Source organism: Rhamphochromis longiceps, linkage group LG3 (genome assembly GCF_057381845.1).
Source record: "Rhamphochromis longiceps isolate RC_006_pf linkage group LG3, R_longiceps_female_GT1.1, whole genome shotgun sequence".
Classification (NCBI taxonomy): Eukaryota; Metazoa; Chordata; class Actinopteri; order Cichliformes; family Cichlidae; genus Rhamphochromis; species Rhamphochromis longiceps.
Window position 1 is genome coordinate 62,375,087 of NC_140559.1, and position 17,925 is coordinate 62,393,011.

The window sequence follows — 17,925 nt, forward strand, 5'->3', positions numbered from 1 at the left end:
CGTACAATATCTCCTCCAGAAAGGGTATTGCAAGCTTCACTGGGAAGTAACCAGCTTGCTTCCACCCTACAACAAACACTCTAGCTATAGCCTGCCATTCTTCACACTGAAAGTCATGCCGAATGAATGGGACTTTCACCTCAACTCCCAATGTGCAGCTGTCATAGAAATCCATCCAAAATTCTGTCAGGCAGTCCCGCAAAACACCACTTCCTTCCCCCTGTTCAAGCTCTCCATTTGGTAACAACATTTTGATATTGACCTCAGATGAAATAATGTTTGAGTCCTTAAAGGCACTGATCAAATCAGTAAGACAATGACCTCTTCTAACAGTTAGTATTACGGGACAAGATCGTGGTTCAGGGGGTGCTTGGTCAGGAATATTGGCCTCTCCTGTCAGCCCCGGTGAGAGAGACAATGTGTGATGAGGTGGATCAGACTCTTTTTCTGTAAACAGTGTTTCAGGGTTTAGTTCAACCACACTAATATCCACCCTGTTATCCCCACTAATAATAACAACTGCATCAGAATCTTCACTTTCACCTACATTTGGCAGACCATCCCATGGTAATGTGTCATTCAGTTCAAAATATCCACTTGTGGAAGCTCCATCATTAATTACAAAGTTTGATGGTTCTGAATTTATGTTTTCCGCCAACAGATCATCAGCGGCCTGATTAGGTTCATTGCCAGTGAGATCTACCACAGAGGGCTGGGTTATTGCATGATTGGCCTCTACGTCTTGGGGCTGCTGTTGTGTTTTCTTTCTGGTACACAGATAAAGTCGCAGAATTTTGACTTTACTTTGCTTATACAACTCATCAACTGTACTGGAAGCATCCACATGCATCTGTGAGCTCTCAATATGAGTTGAATAGTGTGAAAGACTTTTGTTTTTTTTTGAGGTGCCATTGGGGAAAAACAGATTTTCAGCCATAAGTTTGATATTTGACACTGTTTCATTTTTATCTACAGATAAATGCCTTGTTCCACCACCACTTACAGACTTCACCTGTTTGAACCCACCCTTCGACTCATCAAAATCCATCCAGCCAACCTCAATTCGTCTAACTGTTCGTTTTGCATTTGTATTTTCTGCCCACTGAGACAATTTCTTTTTAGGAGGCATTCCCTCAGCTCCTGTCAGTCTTTGTCGTAGCCTTGAGAGTATAGATTCTTTCCTGGATGGTGACGTCCGTGACAGTGTTGCTTGTCTGCAGAAGGCCACAGTGGAGACTCTATCGCCAACTTTGGGGATGTACTTTGCCAGGTCACTGTCTGTCATTAAGGGAATGACAGTTTCATCAATCTGAAAAATATAAATAACAAATTAATAAAATTGTCAATATTAAAAAAACAATGAATACATACAACTGCATATTTTAGAGTTGTTTTTTGCTATCTACTTTTGATAACAGATACTTTTGGTAATGTGGTACACATTTGTCCAACATAAGATGAACAAAAATTGCTTTTAAAATTACTCTTTAAACATATCACGTCATTAATTAATGTCACTGATTAAACACAAATATGAAATTCAATAAATTCTTTTAGAATGTGCATAGTAAATTGTGGATTGCGGCTTTCCGTTCAAAAACAAACACACAGACACACACGCACGCACACAGCAAAAGCTGCAGTGGCTTACATTCTCATCTTCAAGTTTCTTGATCACATCTTCTTCAACTTTGCGCTCTGTTAAGAATTCTCGCAGCCGAGTATCCATAGCTGACCTCTAAACCACATGAAAATAAAATTAGTATTTTTACACTCAGTTATAAATTTTATGTAGCAGATTTTTACATGATAGCCTACCTATAAAATCACTTTATCTATGGCAAATCAGAATTTGATAATGATTGTTTTATTACTTAGATATTATCTATGGTAATGAGGAATGGAGCGATTGTCTACTTGGAGTTTAAGTAGTTCAGCATGAGCAATGACAACCTGCATCAATACAAAATCATTCCGATCACTGTATGCTTTATTAGTTCCCTTGGCAACGTGATAACCGCAGTGAGCTACTGTAACTGCAAGGCTTCATCCGATAATGCGTTGAAAGCTACGGCTCATTTAGCATGTATTACCTTAACAAGTGTGACTCACATGATGCTACTTTCAAAGGAGATGTTCAGCAAAAAAAAGGCAATTTTAAGATGCTTTCCATCTAAAACTGTTATTATTGTCCAGACCAGATTAGTTGCACCAGCTAGTATGGTGATGTGGCCAGGGTAAAAGAGAGACACCTTCGTGACACAGAGAACTAAGGTTTTATGTTGAACATACCTCATTTATTAGTAGCCTTCAGCCTTGCTCTACTTTGAAAGTGTGCTGCGGGGCCGCCGCACGTCCTACAGTTAAAAATGAGTTTACGGCTACATATTAGCACAACAAAACAACGTGTACTAACAACATGAGGATACAACATTTGAAACGTCAGCAGATACCATTTAGAACATAGTAACAATATAGGTCTGAATAAATAACTGCCGAATTGCGGGATAACAATATGAAATAAATATAAAATATAATACACTCACCTTAAGGACATCACCAACAGCAAGGACTCCGTACTATGGCTGACGCAGGTTCTAGTGAATGTGCCCTGGGATAATATATATATATATCATCAAGTGTTTCGTGGCCACAAATAAGTATTTCGTGGGCACGTTATACCTGTTTCGTGCCCTCGAAATAGTATTTCGTGGCCACAAATAAGTATTTCGTGGGCACGTTATACCTATTTCGTGGCCACAAATAAGTATTTCGTGGGCACGTTATACCTATTTCGTGGCCTCGAAATGATATTTCGTGGCCACAATTTATTTATTTTTTGTACCATGTCATCAGAGGGGCTCCGTAAAATTCAACTTTTTACACCAGCCAATAATTTTGAAGGAACTTCATTGGCAGTGAAATGAGGGAAGAGTTTATAAGCAACGTGAGACACCCACTTACACAAACTCCTTACTCCTCTCACCTCTGTGTTGGAAACCGCTCATCAATTAACAATGCTAGTACACACCATGACCACCTTTCATAGCTAATCGTATTATGCTTTTCGATCTACTGAGCCGACAGGCCGTCGTACAGACATTACACAGACCCTTCATTAATATTTTAAGCATAACAATAACTCCTAAACGCTCCTAAAAGGGCTCAAATGTCTTTTATATTCTGGTTCTGATGAATCCATTGTCTTCAGGATCAAGACCAAAGAAGAAATATTTGGCACCCACTTAGATGATCTAAATCAAACTATATCCAGCTGTTGTATTCAGACCTGGTTTCATTGAGACATCCCTAAATTCTGCTCTACTGCAGTCATTCATTTACATTTAACGTGTTAGTAAAATAAATTTGAATGAGGGGATTTTACTTCAGCACTTGACACCACACAGCTTACTCAGCTTGGTTTGCAGTGTTTACCGACCAAACAAGCCATGGGCCCGAAGAGACCAATGACGACTGAGGGATTTGAGTAAATCAAAATGTTGCTGAACTTTCTGGCTGAGCTGTTTTAAAACATTTTAATTCTTTAATCTACAGCAAAGCTTCATGTCGAAAGGACATTTTGCTTGTGGTTTGTTTACATGGAACTTTGCAACTTTTATCTCTTGTGTTTCTCTGAGCATTGCACAGTCTGTCCTTGGGGTGAATTGTTTTGTTAACAGACATCTGAATGCTCCGCTACTGCTTTTATAGAGGTGCATGACCATAAACCCTCTGTTACAGTCCATAGCACTTTTGCCTGATCTTTTCTTTGTAGTGTGATGTTATGAAGTCAGAAATACAGACAGGCACCACTAGAGCACAAGTCAAAAAGTTCACAGCGAGGTGATTTTCATAAAGTAATAATAAATGATGCACTATAAACTGCATAAAACTCGACACGGTCAGTAACTCTCACGCTTAACTCTCGTTTTATTGGAACTGAACTTTTTTGGCCTTGAGTGTTTCATCTATTCTTATCTATCCTGGAATGAAAGCGTGTGTAACTGTTCGTCTTTCTCTGTCAGAGAGGTGGTTTCTTTGAAAATTGAAAGTGAGCAGAGCCTTCAACCCACACTTGACCACTCCCGTCACAATTTACAGTCATAGGTTGGACTTGCTCTCATTTTACTCATAACTCAGAGAAGCAGAGAAAAGGTAAGGACAACTTTCTATACTGGCAAACATCTTAAAGCAGTTAGCAGTCTTTGCGACCTAATAGTACAGTTTGCTATCATTTTCCCAGTGTGGTGTTGTGAGCCAGTCAGAGGAATACTTGCAGCACACGGGTTTACACGCACTTCATACTGCCTCAAGAAAAATAGCACAAAAAACTGGACATCTAATTATTATAAGCACAGTTTTGCAGTTTATACTCATAAATTAATGAATCTTATAGGACTGTTAGACTAGTTGGCAATAGACTATAAGTAGATTAATGTTAGCTAGGAATTTTTTAGTATATTAATTAAGATATTATTTCTAAGATATCTGAAGTAAGTTTATAATATGCCCCATGACCAAGGGTGTAATCGGCCTGGTATCAGGTACATGGAATTTCCATGTATTGTCTTGTGTTCACACAAGTTCAACATTTCTTTATTCTATTTTTGGTGTGTTATGTTTCAGTATAGGGGTGAAGGTGGAGCTCAGGGAGGTGGTTGACTGATATCCTGATTGGGACAAGTGTGTTGGGTTTGACCTCAACCAGTTAATTTAAAAGAGTCACTTCACTGTGTGTGTATTACAGCAAATTGTAGTTTATGGATCTCTGTACAGTGTAGTGTGCATCTTACATTGCAGAACTGGTGTAGATAAATTTGTTATCCCCCAGGCACCTCCATTAATCTCTAAAGTCCCTGTTTTAAGTTATTATGTTACAACTACAGTGCAACTTTTGGTAAAACACGTGGAAATGGAAATTATTACCTCCACGGTAACTTATCTTATCTTGCGAAGGCTGTGTGCCATGAAGCAAGGGCAACTGAAATATCTTTCATGTACAGCTTCACTTCTCACAACATCTCCAGTCAGGCTATGTGAGCACACAAAGCTGGTTATCAACTTGATAAATTCATATGCAGTTTATCAGTCTTGTAGCAAAGGGTGCTAACGTGAACAAGATGGTATTGGAAACATGTGACAGTTGAGCTGTCCCAAACATGGACAGCTCAACAGGATCTATCAGTGGATTTTACAAACACAAGGAAACTATGACATTTGAAAAGCACAAAAAGGTTCAATATAAAATACAGGCAGAAAACTACACACCTGTCATATATAAAGCAACTGCCTGAGCATCTATTGCAACAAAGCTCTGCATAATAGCCCTAGAGAGTTGAATCTGCTCATCTAGACGTAGTATTTTCTGGACAGTACCATTAAAATCACTGTGTGTGCAGTTGAAGACCTTTGATCAGTAAGATTGGAAAAGGCTTGTAAACATAATGCAGGTTAGGGAAAAATAATCTCATGAAAAGGAATCTTACTGGAGAGCAGAGAAAGAAGAAAACACAGCACGAGGGAGAACATAACAAAGAGCAAGGGAAGACTGAGATAATATATACAAACACAGGCTAACAAGGGAATGGGAAACAGAGTGACGACTGCTGTCCTTTCTCCTGCACTTCTCCACAGCTGGTGCTAGCAGTCTCAGCATCTGGACTGTGAGGACTTAATACTAGTTGTTGTTGCTGCAGTGCAGCTGCAGCAGCAGTCCCGACAGCTAAAATGTCGATTAATTTCTTTTTGCTCTTTTTGGTCCATCTATATCAACCACACTAAACTCTGTTCTGCAAGGTGCCCGAGTGCACAGGGAAGGTATGGGAGGGGTCGGATACATTACGAGATTTGACTCCAGTGTTGGTAGTGAAACACGGGCTGCTTTCAGTGCTTTTAGTGTGTGGCTGTGTGGCAGCCCTACAAGCCAGCCATAGCCTGTATAATTATATTGATCCATTGGCAGACAAGTGCCAAAGATCCTGTTAGGGGTTTACATGCACTAGAAAACACCCTGCTGTGCATGTTACATGTTTATAACCACTATAGCCCGTTAACGTCGGTTTCATCTCTACATCTCATTTAAAAGCAACAGCTGACCAAAACTCTTAAGTTAGTGAATGAACAAGAGAAAACCATAGAAGAATAAATACAATGAAATAAGGCATAAGAAAAAGCAACAACAATGACAACAAAAACTCTCTTCAATCTGTGTCTAATTTTCTACTTCGTTTGCTCCAGGAATGGCCTTCCAGCATTCAACCACCCAGGTGGTAGTCACCACCACTGCAATGAGTCAGCAGTCTGGGCAATGGAGCACTGACATCTGTGACTGCTGCTCTGATATGAACTCCTGTAAGTGAACCCAGCAAACCCTACAAACAGCAGTGATTTCTGCATCAACCACCTCCTCAGACTTTGTTTGCAGTCGTTTTGCAGAGTATCTGAAGTCAGGATAATGCAGAGGTTACGCAAGAGTTTGTAGAATTTATTAAAAACTGGGGTAAATTCATACAGATATGGCATCTCTGCACATTTTTCTTCAAGGTTGCTTCGGATATTGGTGTTTCCCCTGCATGCAGTGTGACACAGCCAGTAAACATGGATGGTGCTGCGCAATGCCACTCCTGGACTTTTGCTGTGTGGTGTCCTGCTTACTTCGCAATTCTGTCAGAGAGCGCTACAACATCCCTGTAAGTGTGAGAGTGGAGGATAAGGTTATTGTATTTAGCTTAAATTATGCTACCGTTGTATTGTATTAAGCTTAGTAGTAATTAGCAGTTAGCTTAGTAGTTAGCTTACATTAAGCTAACTAAACTGCCCCCTGAACAATGAACAATGCCCCCATCCCTAAACTTTAAGAGAGAAAAAAATGCAAACTTCAAGCAATACTATGTATGTACAAAGCTTAAAAAATGTTGAATATTTTATTGATACTCAGGATGACTGTAGTTGCATTAACCTCAAAATCAATAAAAATAAAGTTAACATAAGTGGATGAAACATCAAACCACAAGTAACCACATAAATGAAAATAGGGAGTGCTGAGTGCAGCTTTTAATTGGCGCAAAGCACACATGGTTATATTTGTAAATTAGTGCAACTGAAGTAACACATGAACAAAATACTACACCTTCACTCACCCTAACTACTGCACAGACTTCTTGGGTGGGCTGTTAGAAAGTATAACAAGCCTCATCGTTTGTCATATTATTGTACTGTTTATTGAATTCTCCAGAAAGTACAAATGGTGCAAAATGGCAGAACGAGCCCGGCACACCCCTGACATTAACAAGTCATAAAATGAGACAGCAAACAAAAAACCCACTCCTATTGCAAAAGGGGAGATGAGCCAAAGGCACTAAACCTGCTGTAAAGTGGTTGGGTTTTTTTTAACACGAAGGTCTGCAGTGACTGATTCACTTTTAGAGTCATTCTCGAGTGGTGATTTGAGGAATAGCATTTTTTTTTTTTTTTTGCCAAAGACATACTGACATCCACCACTTTTTGGTGGATGTCTGCCAGGTTTGAACTACATTGTCTTAAAGATGGAGTGCAATGCAATATTGCTTCAGTGCAGCTCAACAATGAGAACAACCAATGAAAAAAATCACCTCATTAAAAAGCTGCCATTAAAACAACAACATCAAACAAGCTCATCTCTGGATAATTCCTGCACTCCACCTAAGTCTCAGTCCTCAGGACCTCAAACAGTCCCTGCAATTTCTATCAGAGGAGCTATCCTTGATATCAAAAAACCCTTTGCTTACATTGTATTATTTTGATTATGACAGTATTCACTCCTCCATCAGATCTTTAATTTAATTCACTTATAAGATGAATTAAATCCTATTTTATAAGATTTTCCTACTAAGTCTAATACGTTTCCTCCTCATAGTTTAGGATTTCTATTCGATGTAAAATGTCCTCATTCCTTCTTCCTTCACTTATTCCCTGATCTTACTCTTAGTATTTAAGTATGAACACAAAGCCGACAACACAAATCAAAAATGAAAATCAGCACAAAGAGACTTTAAAGCGATCACCATGGTGATTCCACATTAGAAACACGAACAGGATTGTATTGTTGTAGGGTCTTTACATTACAAGTGCCTTGAGGCAACTGTTGTTGTGATATAGCAAAAAAACAACAAAGAACCCCCCCCCCCCCCCCAGATAGAATTCAATTTCAATTCAATTTATTTATCTAGCACTCTTCACAGGATAAAAACCACAAAGTGCTTCACAGTAATATAAAGACAGAAATACATAAAATACATCAAAAATCAAACATACAGCATGAATCTAATTAAAAGCCAATCTAAATAGAAACTTGGGGTGCAGCCCGACCGCTCATCTGTTTGTTACCTGATGAAGTTCAGCAGCAGCTTGCTTCACCACAGCTCACAAAAGACAACGCACTTGACCACGGTGCTGGACTGGGCTCAGCATTCATTCAGCTTCAGCATCACTCTGGGTTCTTGGCTAGCTTAGCGTTAGCATGCTGTCTGTGCAGGTGCTTGCAAAGAGCTGAAGTTGTATTAGCAGCATAATACAGTTATTTCTGTCCTGGATGCCACTTTACCATCATGCTCTCGTCTTTTTATGCAATAAAAATAAAAGTAATGTCCAAATTCATGCTGTAAACCTGCCTGTTATTTTCGAGCTGTGGGTAGTGAGCAAAAGAATTTTCTTTGGAGGGTGACTGGCCTCTCCTTTTGAGATAGGTTGAGGAGTTCGGTCATCTGGGAAGAGCTCAAAGTAGAATTGCTGCTCCTCCACACTGAAAGGAGCATTTGAGGTGGTTCAGGCATCGCACAAGGGTGCCTCCTGGGCGTCTCCTGGGTGAGGTGTTCCGGGTACATCCCACAGGGAGGAGGACCGAGGGCAGACTCAGGACATGCTGGGGAGATAATATCTTTCGGCTGGCTTGGGAACGCCTTGGCGTTCCCCCAGACAAGCTTGAAGAAGTGGCTGGGGGGAGGGAGGTCTGGGCTTCTCTTGTTAGGCTGCTCCCCCACAACTTAGCCCTGGATAAGAAAATGGAGAGATGGAAAATAAACATCATTTAATTTCATCTGTATACTGAACTATATGCTGTATGTTACTCTGATTTGTATGCTGAAATGACTGAACACCATTTCTCAATTCTCATTCCTAAGCATGACATTCAGACGTCAGCTGACTAAACAGGATATTGTTAGAAATTCAAAATATATCACAAAGTTCTCGTCTTCCTCTTCAATTTTCCTGTCCTGCAGGGCTCGTGCTGTGATGACTGCTGCAAAATATTTTGGTGTTATCACTGTGTCTGGTGCCAGATGCATCGTGAGCTGAAGATCAGGGAAAACCAATACCCTGCTGCCTCGACGGTGGTCACAACCCAGGTCATCCGTGGATAAGATGCAACCATTTTTGATGTGGGTTGAGTGAAACTGACAAAGATATTTTAAAAAAATGTATATGTTTTACAGCGATGAAACACATATGAAAATATTACTTCTGTTTCTGCAGCATGAAGTGAAATCTGAAAATGTAGCCTGGCATGTGATCTGCATTCTTTTTTATAGCATTTCATAGCTCAGTGCTGATGCTCGTTTGGTTCACTGCTCTGCAATAGATAGTTGTTTCATATAATCTAAGCAAGTTTTTATAGCTTTAGATTATATGTTTAAATCAGATGTTTTGAGTTTTGTCAGCATACTGCATATATCATCAGGAAAGATTTTACCCAGGTCGATAAAATCTGTATCATTTAACATACTCACACTTATAATAACTTTGTCCAAGTTGAGTTTCACCTGTGCTAAAATAAAAAGTATTCACATTCACCTACTACACAAGGCACTGTTGTACTTTTTTCAACTGTGGAGACGTGATAAGTTTGTAGCATAAACCTATTCGCTGGAACGTTCAAGACAATTTACTACACAGCAGAAAGCAAGACACAAGTAGGCGAAGTTCTTTGTGTTACTCCTGCATGAGGGAGACCTGCCTGGAGCCAAGTGTCGTTCCACCCACTTGACCTCCGTCAGACTCTCAGCCAGGTTCCCCATAGCACTCCTTTTATTGTGGTTATATGAATATGCATAGGTTCATTAACATATGATGTTTCATATAGGTATAGAGATTGAAAATGTGACGTCACTCAGGGGTAAAACCGCAAAGGATTCTGGGAACTCGTGGCAAGAGGTACTAGCGCACGCAGGCTTTCAATTGAAATCAGTCACACAGCGATAAAAAGAAACACAAAAAATGGCAAGAAGCTGTTGTATTATTAACTGCAATAGCCGGTCGCATGACAGCCACGGGAAGCCGACGGGTAAAGAGATCGGTTGTTATCGGATTACGTTGTTGAAAAGAAATTGTTCAAGCCATGTTTCCGAAGTAACAAAGAGGCAACGGGTGGCCTGGATTGCAGCCATTCAAAGACCAAATATAACGTCCCAGAACCCTCCAGCTCACAGGTTAGTCTGCTCCAAGCATTTACACAAAGGCAAGTCTTCTGTTGTAGTTAATACGTCATTTTTCTTAACATAATTGGTGATATAGGTTACAAGCAAGTCTGGCGCTGAACAGAAATTGTCGCGCTATGCTCCTTTGTTTATTGTGCATAAATAGTGAATTGTCCTGACACAATATTGTGTTTCGCTTCTGTTATTATGGTACATTGACAAAAACATATACTTTTATTCACAGGATAAAACAGGTTTTTTGTATCACTAATTGCCCAGTGCGATTACAGTATTATTGTCACTGCTACATTTCTGTGATGCTACCAGAAATTATTTCCACTACTAATTAATTACCGTTGAGCTCAAAGATCCTATTAATAAACGGTTAAGGAATGTGTATTTATGAAGACGATTTGTGAGACTGGTAAACTTACCTTTGTTCACGGTGCATTTCAAGGTCCTGTACCCATCCGTTGGTAAACTGTACCTGGGCTTGTTGCAGTGACCTGAAGTTACTAAACTTCATGAGTGTATGCACTCACTCCAAGAACCGTATAATTATAAATATGAGCGTGGTGAAAGTTGGGCAACACGCTAACGTCTTTTGTCCACTCTGTGTGCTCGTAAGGGTCTGACCCTTTCACTCCTTTGATTTTTTCCTCGTATCCTTTCTTTGACTTTTCATCAAGTCTGTCTTTGTACGGACCGGCATTGTTCTCCTTCGTTTTGTACATACCTTTTTGGGGGGGCAAAGAAAAAGCAAGAAGGTATTGGAACCGGAGAATGAATGCTTGCATTTGATGCAGGTACTTGGATTGTTTTGCCACGAGTTCCCGGCATGCAATGCGCAAAAGTCACGTGGTCTGTCAATCTCTATACATGTGGACAAAGAATACCTTGTCTGTGTGTGTGTGTGGGGTCAGAGTGTGACCCCATAAATGACTTCCCTAAACCTGCTGGTCTGGAAGTCCAGCAGTTCATCTAAACAAAAGGCACTTAGACTAAAACTGACATAGCTACGTTTATCCTACCATAAAACAATAAAATAAGGTACGACCTCTCCCATGCTCCCAGGGTGTGGGTGTGAATGCCAGAGCACTCTGGAATGCACACACAGTCTTTGCAGACTACTAAAGATCACACATCCTATCACTACACACTCGATTATACACCTCTAAGCATATATGGTTAAATATTTCCCAATACAAATGACAATAATAAAATCTAAACCCATCAACATGTCTCTTAAACCTTCGCCCTTTTCTCAAAAGTCTAAACACAAAAACCTACTGGGCTACAGTCACAGATCCTTAAACCATGCAGTCGTCTCAGATCACGCGCACAAGCAGCACCGGTGACTTTGATAATGTTTGACCCAAACAGGCCCCACTCCCTACAAAGGACACATGAGTGACGTGCTACGAGTGAATAATTAACAGGCTCGTCATCTTTCTTCCTTCTTTTATGATTTTTATGCAGTCAGTAAATACTGTTTTACTTTCCGGAAAAAGCTACATGACAAATGATGCTTACCACGTCATCAGCTTTATTTTAACAACACAATTACCTGCAATAAAATGGATTCTTTGCTTTCTGCTGAAACCTGGCTTAATGAGAGCAGTAACACAGCAGTAACATGTTTCACTGAAACACGGTGTATCTGATGTCCAGCAGCAGTATAACTGTGCTGTTCTAGGGTCAAAATTGCAACTGATCAATCATGTTGTTGTGCTGTCATGGCTTTGGAATGTGGAGAAATAAGAAAGAAAAAAACAAACCTTTGTTATTATAAAACTCAGCTCTGGGACAAATAGTAATCATTTCAAGTGCTTTCTTTGTTAATTTAATCAATATAATAGATATATTATTCAAGTTACTTTTGCACATGGACAAATTGAGTTAGTCATGTTGGTTTATTCTTTTTAACATGTCTTTTCACGAGCCTTTGTCTCCTGTTCACCGGACAATTATCTCGCGCATCATAATTTCCTCCACAGCGGAGAATTTCTCGGATGCTTTTAATTTAACTCTATCCCCGCAAAACGGCGTTGATTTTTTAACAGATCTATTTAATAACCATTGTTTTTTGGCTAAATGACAATATCCGCTCCATAAAACGTGATTGTCGTAAAGCTGAGCGCTTGTGGAGGAAAACTCATTTAAATGTGTACATCTCCTTTACTTAAAGGATCTTTTAGCCTCTTTTAGCAATGCAATTAGAGATGCGAGGGCTGCTTATTTTTCTCATCTGGTTTCAAAGAGCAGAGGTAATCCTAAGGTGTTATTTGACACTATTACTGATATTATTACTCCTGCTCCACCTGCTGCCATTATTTCTTCTAATGAAGACTGTGAAACATTTCTTTCTTTCTTTCTAGAAAAAATTAGTAATGTAAGTCCCTGGTCCCTGTGTGCTCACCATAGTTAACACCTTACTGGGGTCTGGTAAAGTCCCTGCTTATTTTAAAACTGCTGCTATACACCCCCTGTTAAAAAACCCCACGCTGGACCAATCTCTCACTAGCAATTAGAGACCAATCTCAAAAATACCGTTAATTGCTAAGATATTAGAGAAGGTTGTGGCCAAGCAGCTTACAGCAGTTTTAGACAAACATAATATATTTGACAAATTTCAGTCTGGCTTTCGTAGAGCTCATTCTACTGAGACAGCCCTTCTTAGAGTTTCCAGTGACATTCTGATGCAAAACTATGCAGGAAAATGTTCTGTACTCCTAATGTTGGACCTCACGTCAGCCTTTGACACCATTGACCATTACATTTTTCTTGAAAGGCTGAAATACTGGGTTGGTGTATCTGGGTCTGCCTTAGAGTGGTTTTCCTCGTATCTCTATGAACGATACTTTTCTGTGGCGGTCTCTAAGTACAGGTCATTTTCCACGTCCCTGTCCTATGGTGTGCCACGAGGTTCTGTGCTGGGGCCCTTATTGTTTTTAATATATCTACTTCCTCTCCAGCATATTTTGAGCCCCTTTGAGGACATTTGCTACCACTGCTATGCAGACGACATCCAGCTATATATATCTTTTAAACCAGAAGATGTTTCTAAGCTGCAGATTCTAAACGAGTGCTTAGAATCCATCAAAGGTTGGATGGCTGACAACTTCCTCCAACTTAATGAAGAAAAGACTGAAGTCCTTGTATGTGCTCCAGACAGACATGTACCTAACATAATGAATGCTCTTGGTCCTCTTTCAACATTTGTGAAATCGTCTATCAGGAACCTCGGGGTAACCTTTGATTCTGCTCTTACCCTGGATGTCCACATCAAATCTCTGGTTCGATCCTGCTTCTATCATTTAAGAAACATTTATAAATTGAGCCCTTTAGTATCTCATACTGAACTGGAGATTGTTATTCATGCGATTGGACCACTGTAATTCACTGTTTACATGTCTAAACAAAAACTCCCTGGAGCGTCTGCAGATTGTCCAAAATGCTGCAGCAAGGCTTCTGACAAAAACACCTAAGTACTCTCATGTAACACTGTTGCTTATACAGCTGCACTGGCTCCCCGTTGAATTCAGAGACCATTTTAAGCTACTGGTTCTTACATTTAAAGCTCTTCAAGGACAAGCACCAGCCTACATCATTGAACTTTTACAGCCCTATGTCCCTAATAGGTCCCTGAGGTCATGTGATCAGGGCCTTCTTGTTATTCAGCATACGGCTCAAAACCAAGGGAGACAGAGCTTTTGCCACTGCCAGACTGTGGAACTCTCTTCCTCAGAACTTAAGATCTGTGGACTCAGTGATCACTTTTAAAAAACAACTAAAAACACATCTTTTTAGAATTGCATTTTGTTAACCTTTGTCTGTTTTTGTTTTATACCTTGTGAAGCACTTTGTGATCTTTTATCTAGAAATGTGCTATATAAATAAAAATTTACTTAGTTACTTAATGCTAAGTGAATGCTTAGACAACGAGATTGGTCAGCTGCAATGTTGATCTTGGACCAACACTGTTATGATGATGTAGAAACTACACCAACACGGAGATAACAGATCTACATCCACCCATCTTTATCAGGGTTGTGGGTGAGCTGGAGCATATCCCAGCTACCAAAGGGCGAGAGGCGGGGATCGCCAGTCTTTCGCAGGGCTAAGGATATCAGATCTTGAAGTGCTTGAAACATTTTACGCAAATTAAAGTTTTGAATGCTGCAGTACTCGTTCAAGCAGGATGGGTGGTAAGGTCAATGTGACATATAATGTGTTGTTTGACAGTTATCTGAGTTTTGAACGTCTACATTTGGGAATTATATCTATATTTTCTGCTGTATTAATTTACTCCACAGATCATCCCCCTAAACTGGGACTTCTTTCCACCTTCCATTCCAAATAACAACAAAATTTATTTCAGGTAATTTCAGTGTTACACTGACAACAGCAACAACTGCGACACAACAGTTTTGACTGCACTCAACCATACAAAACACCACAGGTTTGAGCTACATTTTTCCAGAAGTCTTGATGTCACAGTCACAGATGTTTTATGTTGCCATCTCTGACCGTTACTACACATTTTCTGAATTTGTTCATTTGCGTGGAAACAGATACCAACTAGTTTATTAGGTGTTACGTCAATGCCAGAGCAGCTGATACAGCTTTGATTACACATTCCCTTTGCTGTCATCATGTGATGAAATGATGGAAAATTTCCCTGACGCGTTTTTTTCCCCCCCCACATTTTATTGATATATTGCTCCTGTCAGAACTGGAAATGTATGTGGAACACCTACAGCAGCACCCTCCCCTTCGTCAACTTGGTGTTTTCCAGGTTAATGAAGGTAGATGAATAAAATTACACTGGAATATTGGGAAAATTATATAATGTATATTTTTCCAATTAAAGAGAAAACATGTATATGGCATATAAATCTTTGAAGGACTCTATTTTACAGACCAAAACTGCCCTCTGCAGCAAAGCAGATGTTATTACAGCCCCATGTTCTTTTTCTTGATGATTTTAGGTGTGTAACCTGTAGTAGTTAATGCAGTTCATAGTTAATGTTAAATCTTGTCATGTTCTCTGAGCAGGATGAGATGGTGACCATTTATTATAATGTAATTACTAATAAGATTTCACCTTTTTCTTTCTTTTCGCCCCTCACAAGCGCTACAGATATCGCAGCGAATAACAATTATTTTGGTTGTGACAACTGACTAAGTTGTAATGAAAATCTGACAGCGTGACTGTTGTACACAACAGCTAGGATCACCTGTTTTTGAGTTTATTCACAATCCCCTGAACTTTAATAATGCAATCATGCTTCTGCTCATATACACAAAAACTAAAAGCATCATCATCCATTATAATTACACATTACATTTGCTGTTCAATTGTACAAAACTGAGATGAGGGCTGTTTTCTTTTTTTAATGAGACACTAGACAATAAAATATGCATGACCATTTTATTAGGATTCATAGGCAGTATGGCATACAGTGAAAGTGGCAAGATCTGTTTACTGAGTTTACTGAATTCTCATTCATTAATCATGGTATATCAAGGATATGCTGTATGTCTTATGAGACTAACATCTCATATAAAATACCAATGCCAGACTGATAAGTACCTTTCCTTTAGAAATCCTATGATGAACACATATTGTGCTACAGAAGCTGTATTAAATAGTTGTCATTTGTTTCCTGGCAGTGGAGGATCACCAGTCTGACAAAGTTACTGCTGCGTTCAAGTTTTCTCTGAGTTTATTGGATCTTGAATCATGTTTTCAGGCCTGGGAGTTATCTCTCTGTTCTTTGACTAAAAATTAAAGACACAAGACATGCAGCTCACAATGACATATATTTGAATAACAAAATACCCAATAAGATGTCCTATAGTGAGGACATTTTCAGAATGATCAGAAATGTAACTGCTTTTTTTATTTTAAATTTCATTTCATTTCATTTTACATACACTGTACTTATAAGTCTCATGCAAGATGCAAGCATCAATTAAAGGATTAAAAGAGACATGTCAATAAAGAAAAATACAGATGCTAATTTCCATTTTCTTTTTTTCTTTTTTGTCAAAGAGACAGGAGATGGAGAAAAAACCCCAGCATGCAACTCTTGAGCAGCAGCCGATATTCACCCCCCAGCCTGCTCAGAGAACATAAGAAGATTTGATATTAACCACCTATTTTCTGAACAGCTCCTGGAGGTTAAAAACAAGTTACCAATAATCAAGAAATAATTGATTAGAACACATTACATACTTTTCTTAGGGACTAATAAAGTATTCTGATTGTAAAATAAAGAATGTGAGGCTGTGCTGACATGTGTTTAACTGTAGAGGGCAGTGTTTGGCTGCACAAAGGAGTCTTTCAATCAAAGAAGACTGGATGAAGCAACTATGCCCATTAATGACGGTTTCATGCTTCTAAATGTATAAAAATTTTAAGTCATTTGAGGAGAGTTATTGCACGGCATCAAACGTCAAACCGATTTGAGCCTAAACTGTAACACATGGAAGACAGTCCTAATTGTGTATACAAAATGATGAAAAAGGCAAAACCATATAATTTATTATTGGTGAGCTGGTGTTGTTATGGTGAAAAAAAAGGAAAGAGAGCTAACTTCACTCAGAGACAGAGAAAGATAAGAAAGACAGGAGAGGAAGGTACACAGCAAATTCAAAAGTGTTAAATTTTTTGGTGTTAATAGTCTCCTTGCAAAAGTAGAGTTAATTTTACTCTAAGCAGAGTCACATTCTTTTAATGTAACTCTGAGGTGTAAAATGATAGTAGTTAAAATCGAGTGTTAAAAATGAGTGTTTCTCTGTCAAATCTGGAGGTGTTACAATGGAAACATTAACTCTTGACCTCTTAACTCTGAACTCCTAGAGGGGCTATGACACCAACAGAGTAAATTCACAGACTCCGCCCCCAGCACGGCTCCAATCGAAGCTGAAGTGAAGCCGTTTCAGAACATTTTGCTCTACATATTTGAGTTGTTTGCCATGCTTGGTAAGTCATTTTTTCAAAGATTGTTTCAATTGTTATTAGCTTTTACTTCTGTGGCTCTTTGGAGTTGAGACAAAGCTGTGTGAAAGGCATTAGCCATGTTGCTCGGTGATAGCATAATATTCTGTTTTAGCTAGCTGAAAGGTATTGTTTGCGGGCAAATACCACAGCCTTGAAAAAAAGCTTGCATGTGAATTTTCAGTCAAATCTTTGGTCAAATACACCTAAAACAATGTCTAGAGTGTGAAATGTTGGTATAATGGTGCTGCTTGAAGCCTGAAAACGATCGCCCATAAAAAAAAAACAAAAAAAACGAGCAAACAGCAGTAGCAGGCGTCCTGACTGGATTCTACGTTAGCATAGATCCCTCCAGAGTTTTGTGCACACGGTTTAGGTAAAAATTAAAAAGGTTGAGGTTTTACATTTAGTTCAGTATTACCTGTTGCCTGTGTCCTTGTCTTTTGGGAAAATACTTTACACAAGTAA

General features: G+C 39.2%; 2 protein-coding genes across 2 annotated transcripts in view; one reads left to right on the forward strand and one right to left on the reverse strand.

Moving 5' to 3' along the window:
* Positions 1–17,925, reverse strand: part of LOC146675647 (protein NLRC3-like) — a 340,816-nt gene that overhangs the window by 9,343 nt on the left and 313,548 nt on the right. The window lies entirely within an intron of this gene.
* Positions 2,966–10,021, forward strand: LOC146675648 (cornifelin homolog B-like). Its single transcript, XM_085400659.1, has 4 exons — positions 2,966–4,155; positions 6,238–6,351; positions 6,544–6,689; positions 9,258–10,021. The coding sequence occupies exons 2-4, from the start codon at positions 6,240–6,242 to the stop codon at positions 9,396–9,398; spliced, it is 399 nt and encodes a 132-aa protein (XP_085256785.1). The 5' UTR covers positions 2,966–4,155; positions 6,238–6,239; the 3' UTR covers positions 9,399–10,021.

Bases quoted from the DNA above. Each gene is read 5' to 3' on its own strand.
- LOC146675648 (XM_085400659.1), top strand. From the start codon at position 6,240: ATGGCCTTCCAGCATTCAACCACCCAGGTGGTAGTCACCACCACTGCA. The intron at 6,352-6,543 runs GTAAGTGAACCC...TTTTTCTTCAAG, and splicing joins CTGCTCTGATATGAACTCCT to GTTGCTTCGGATATTGGTGT. The intron at 6,690-9,257 runs GTAAGTGTGAGA...CCTGTCCTGCAG, and splicing joins GAGAGCGCTACAACATCCCT to GGCTCGTGCTGTGATGACTG.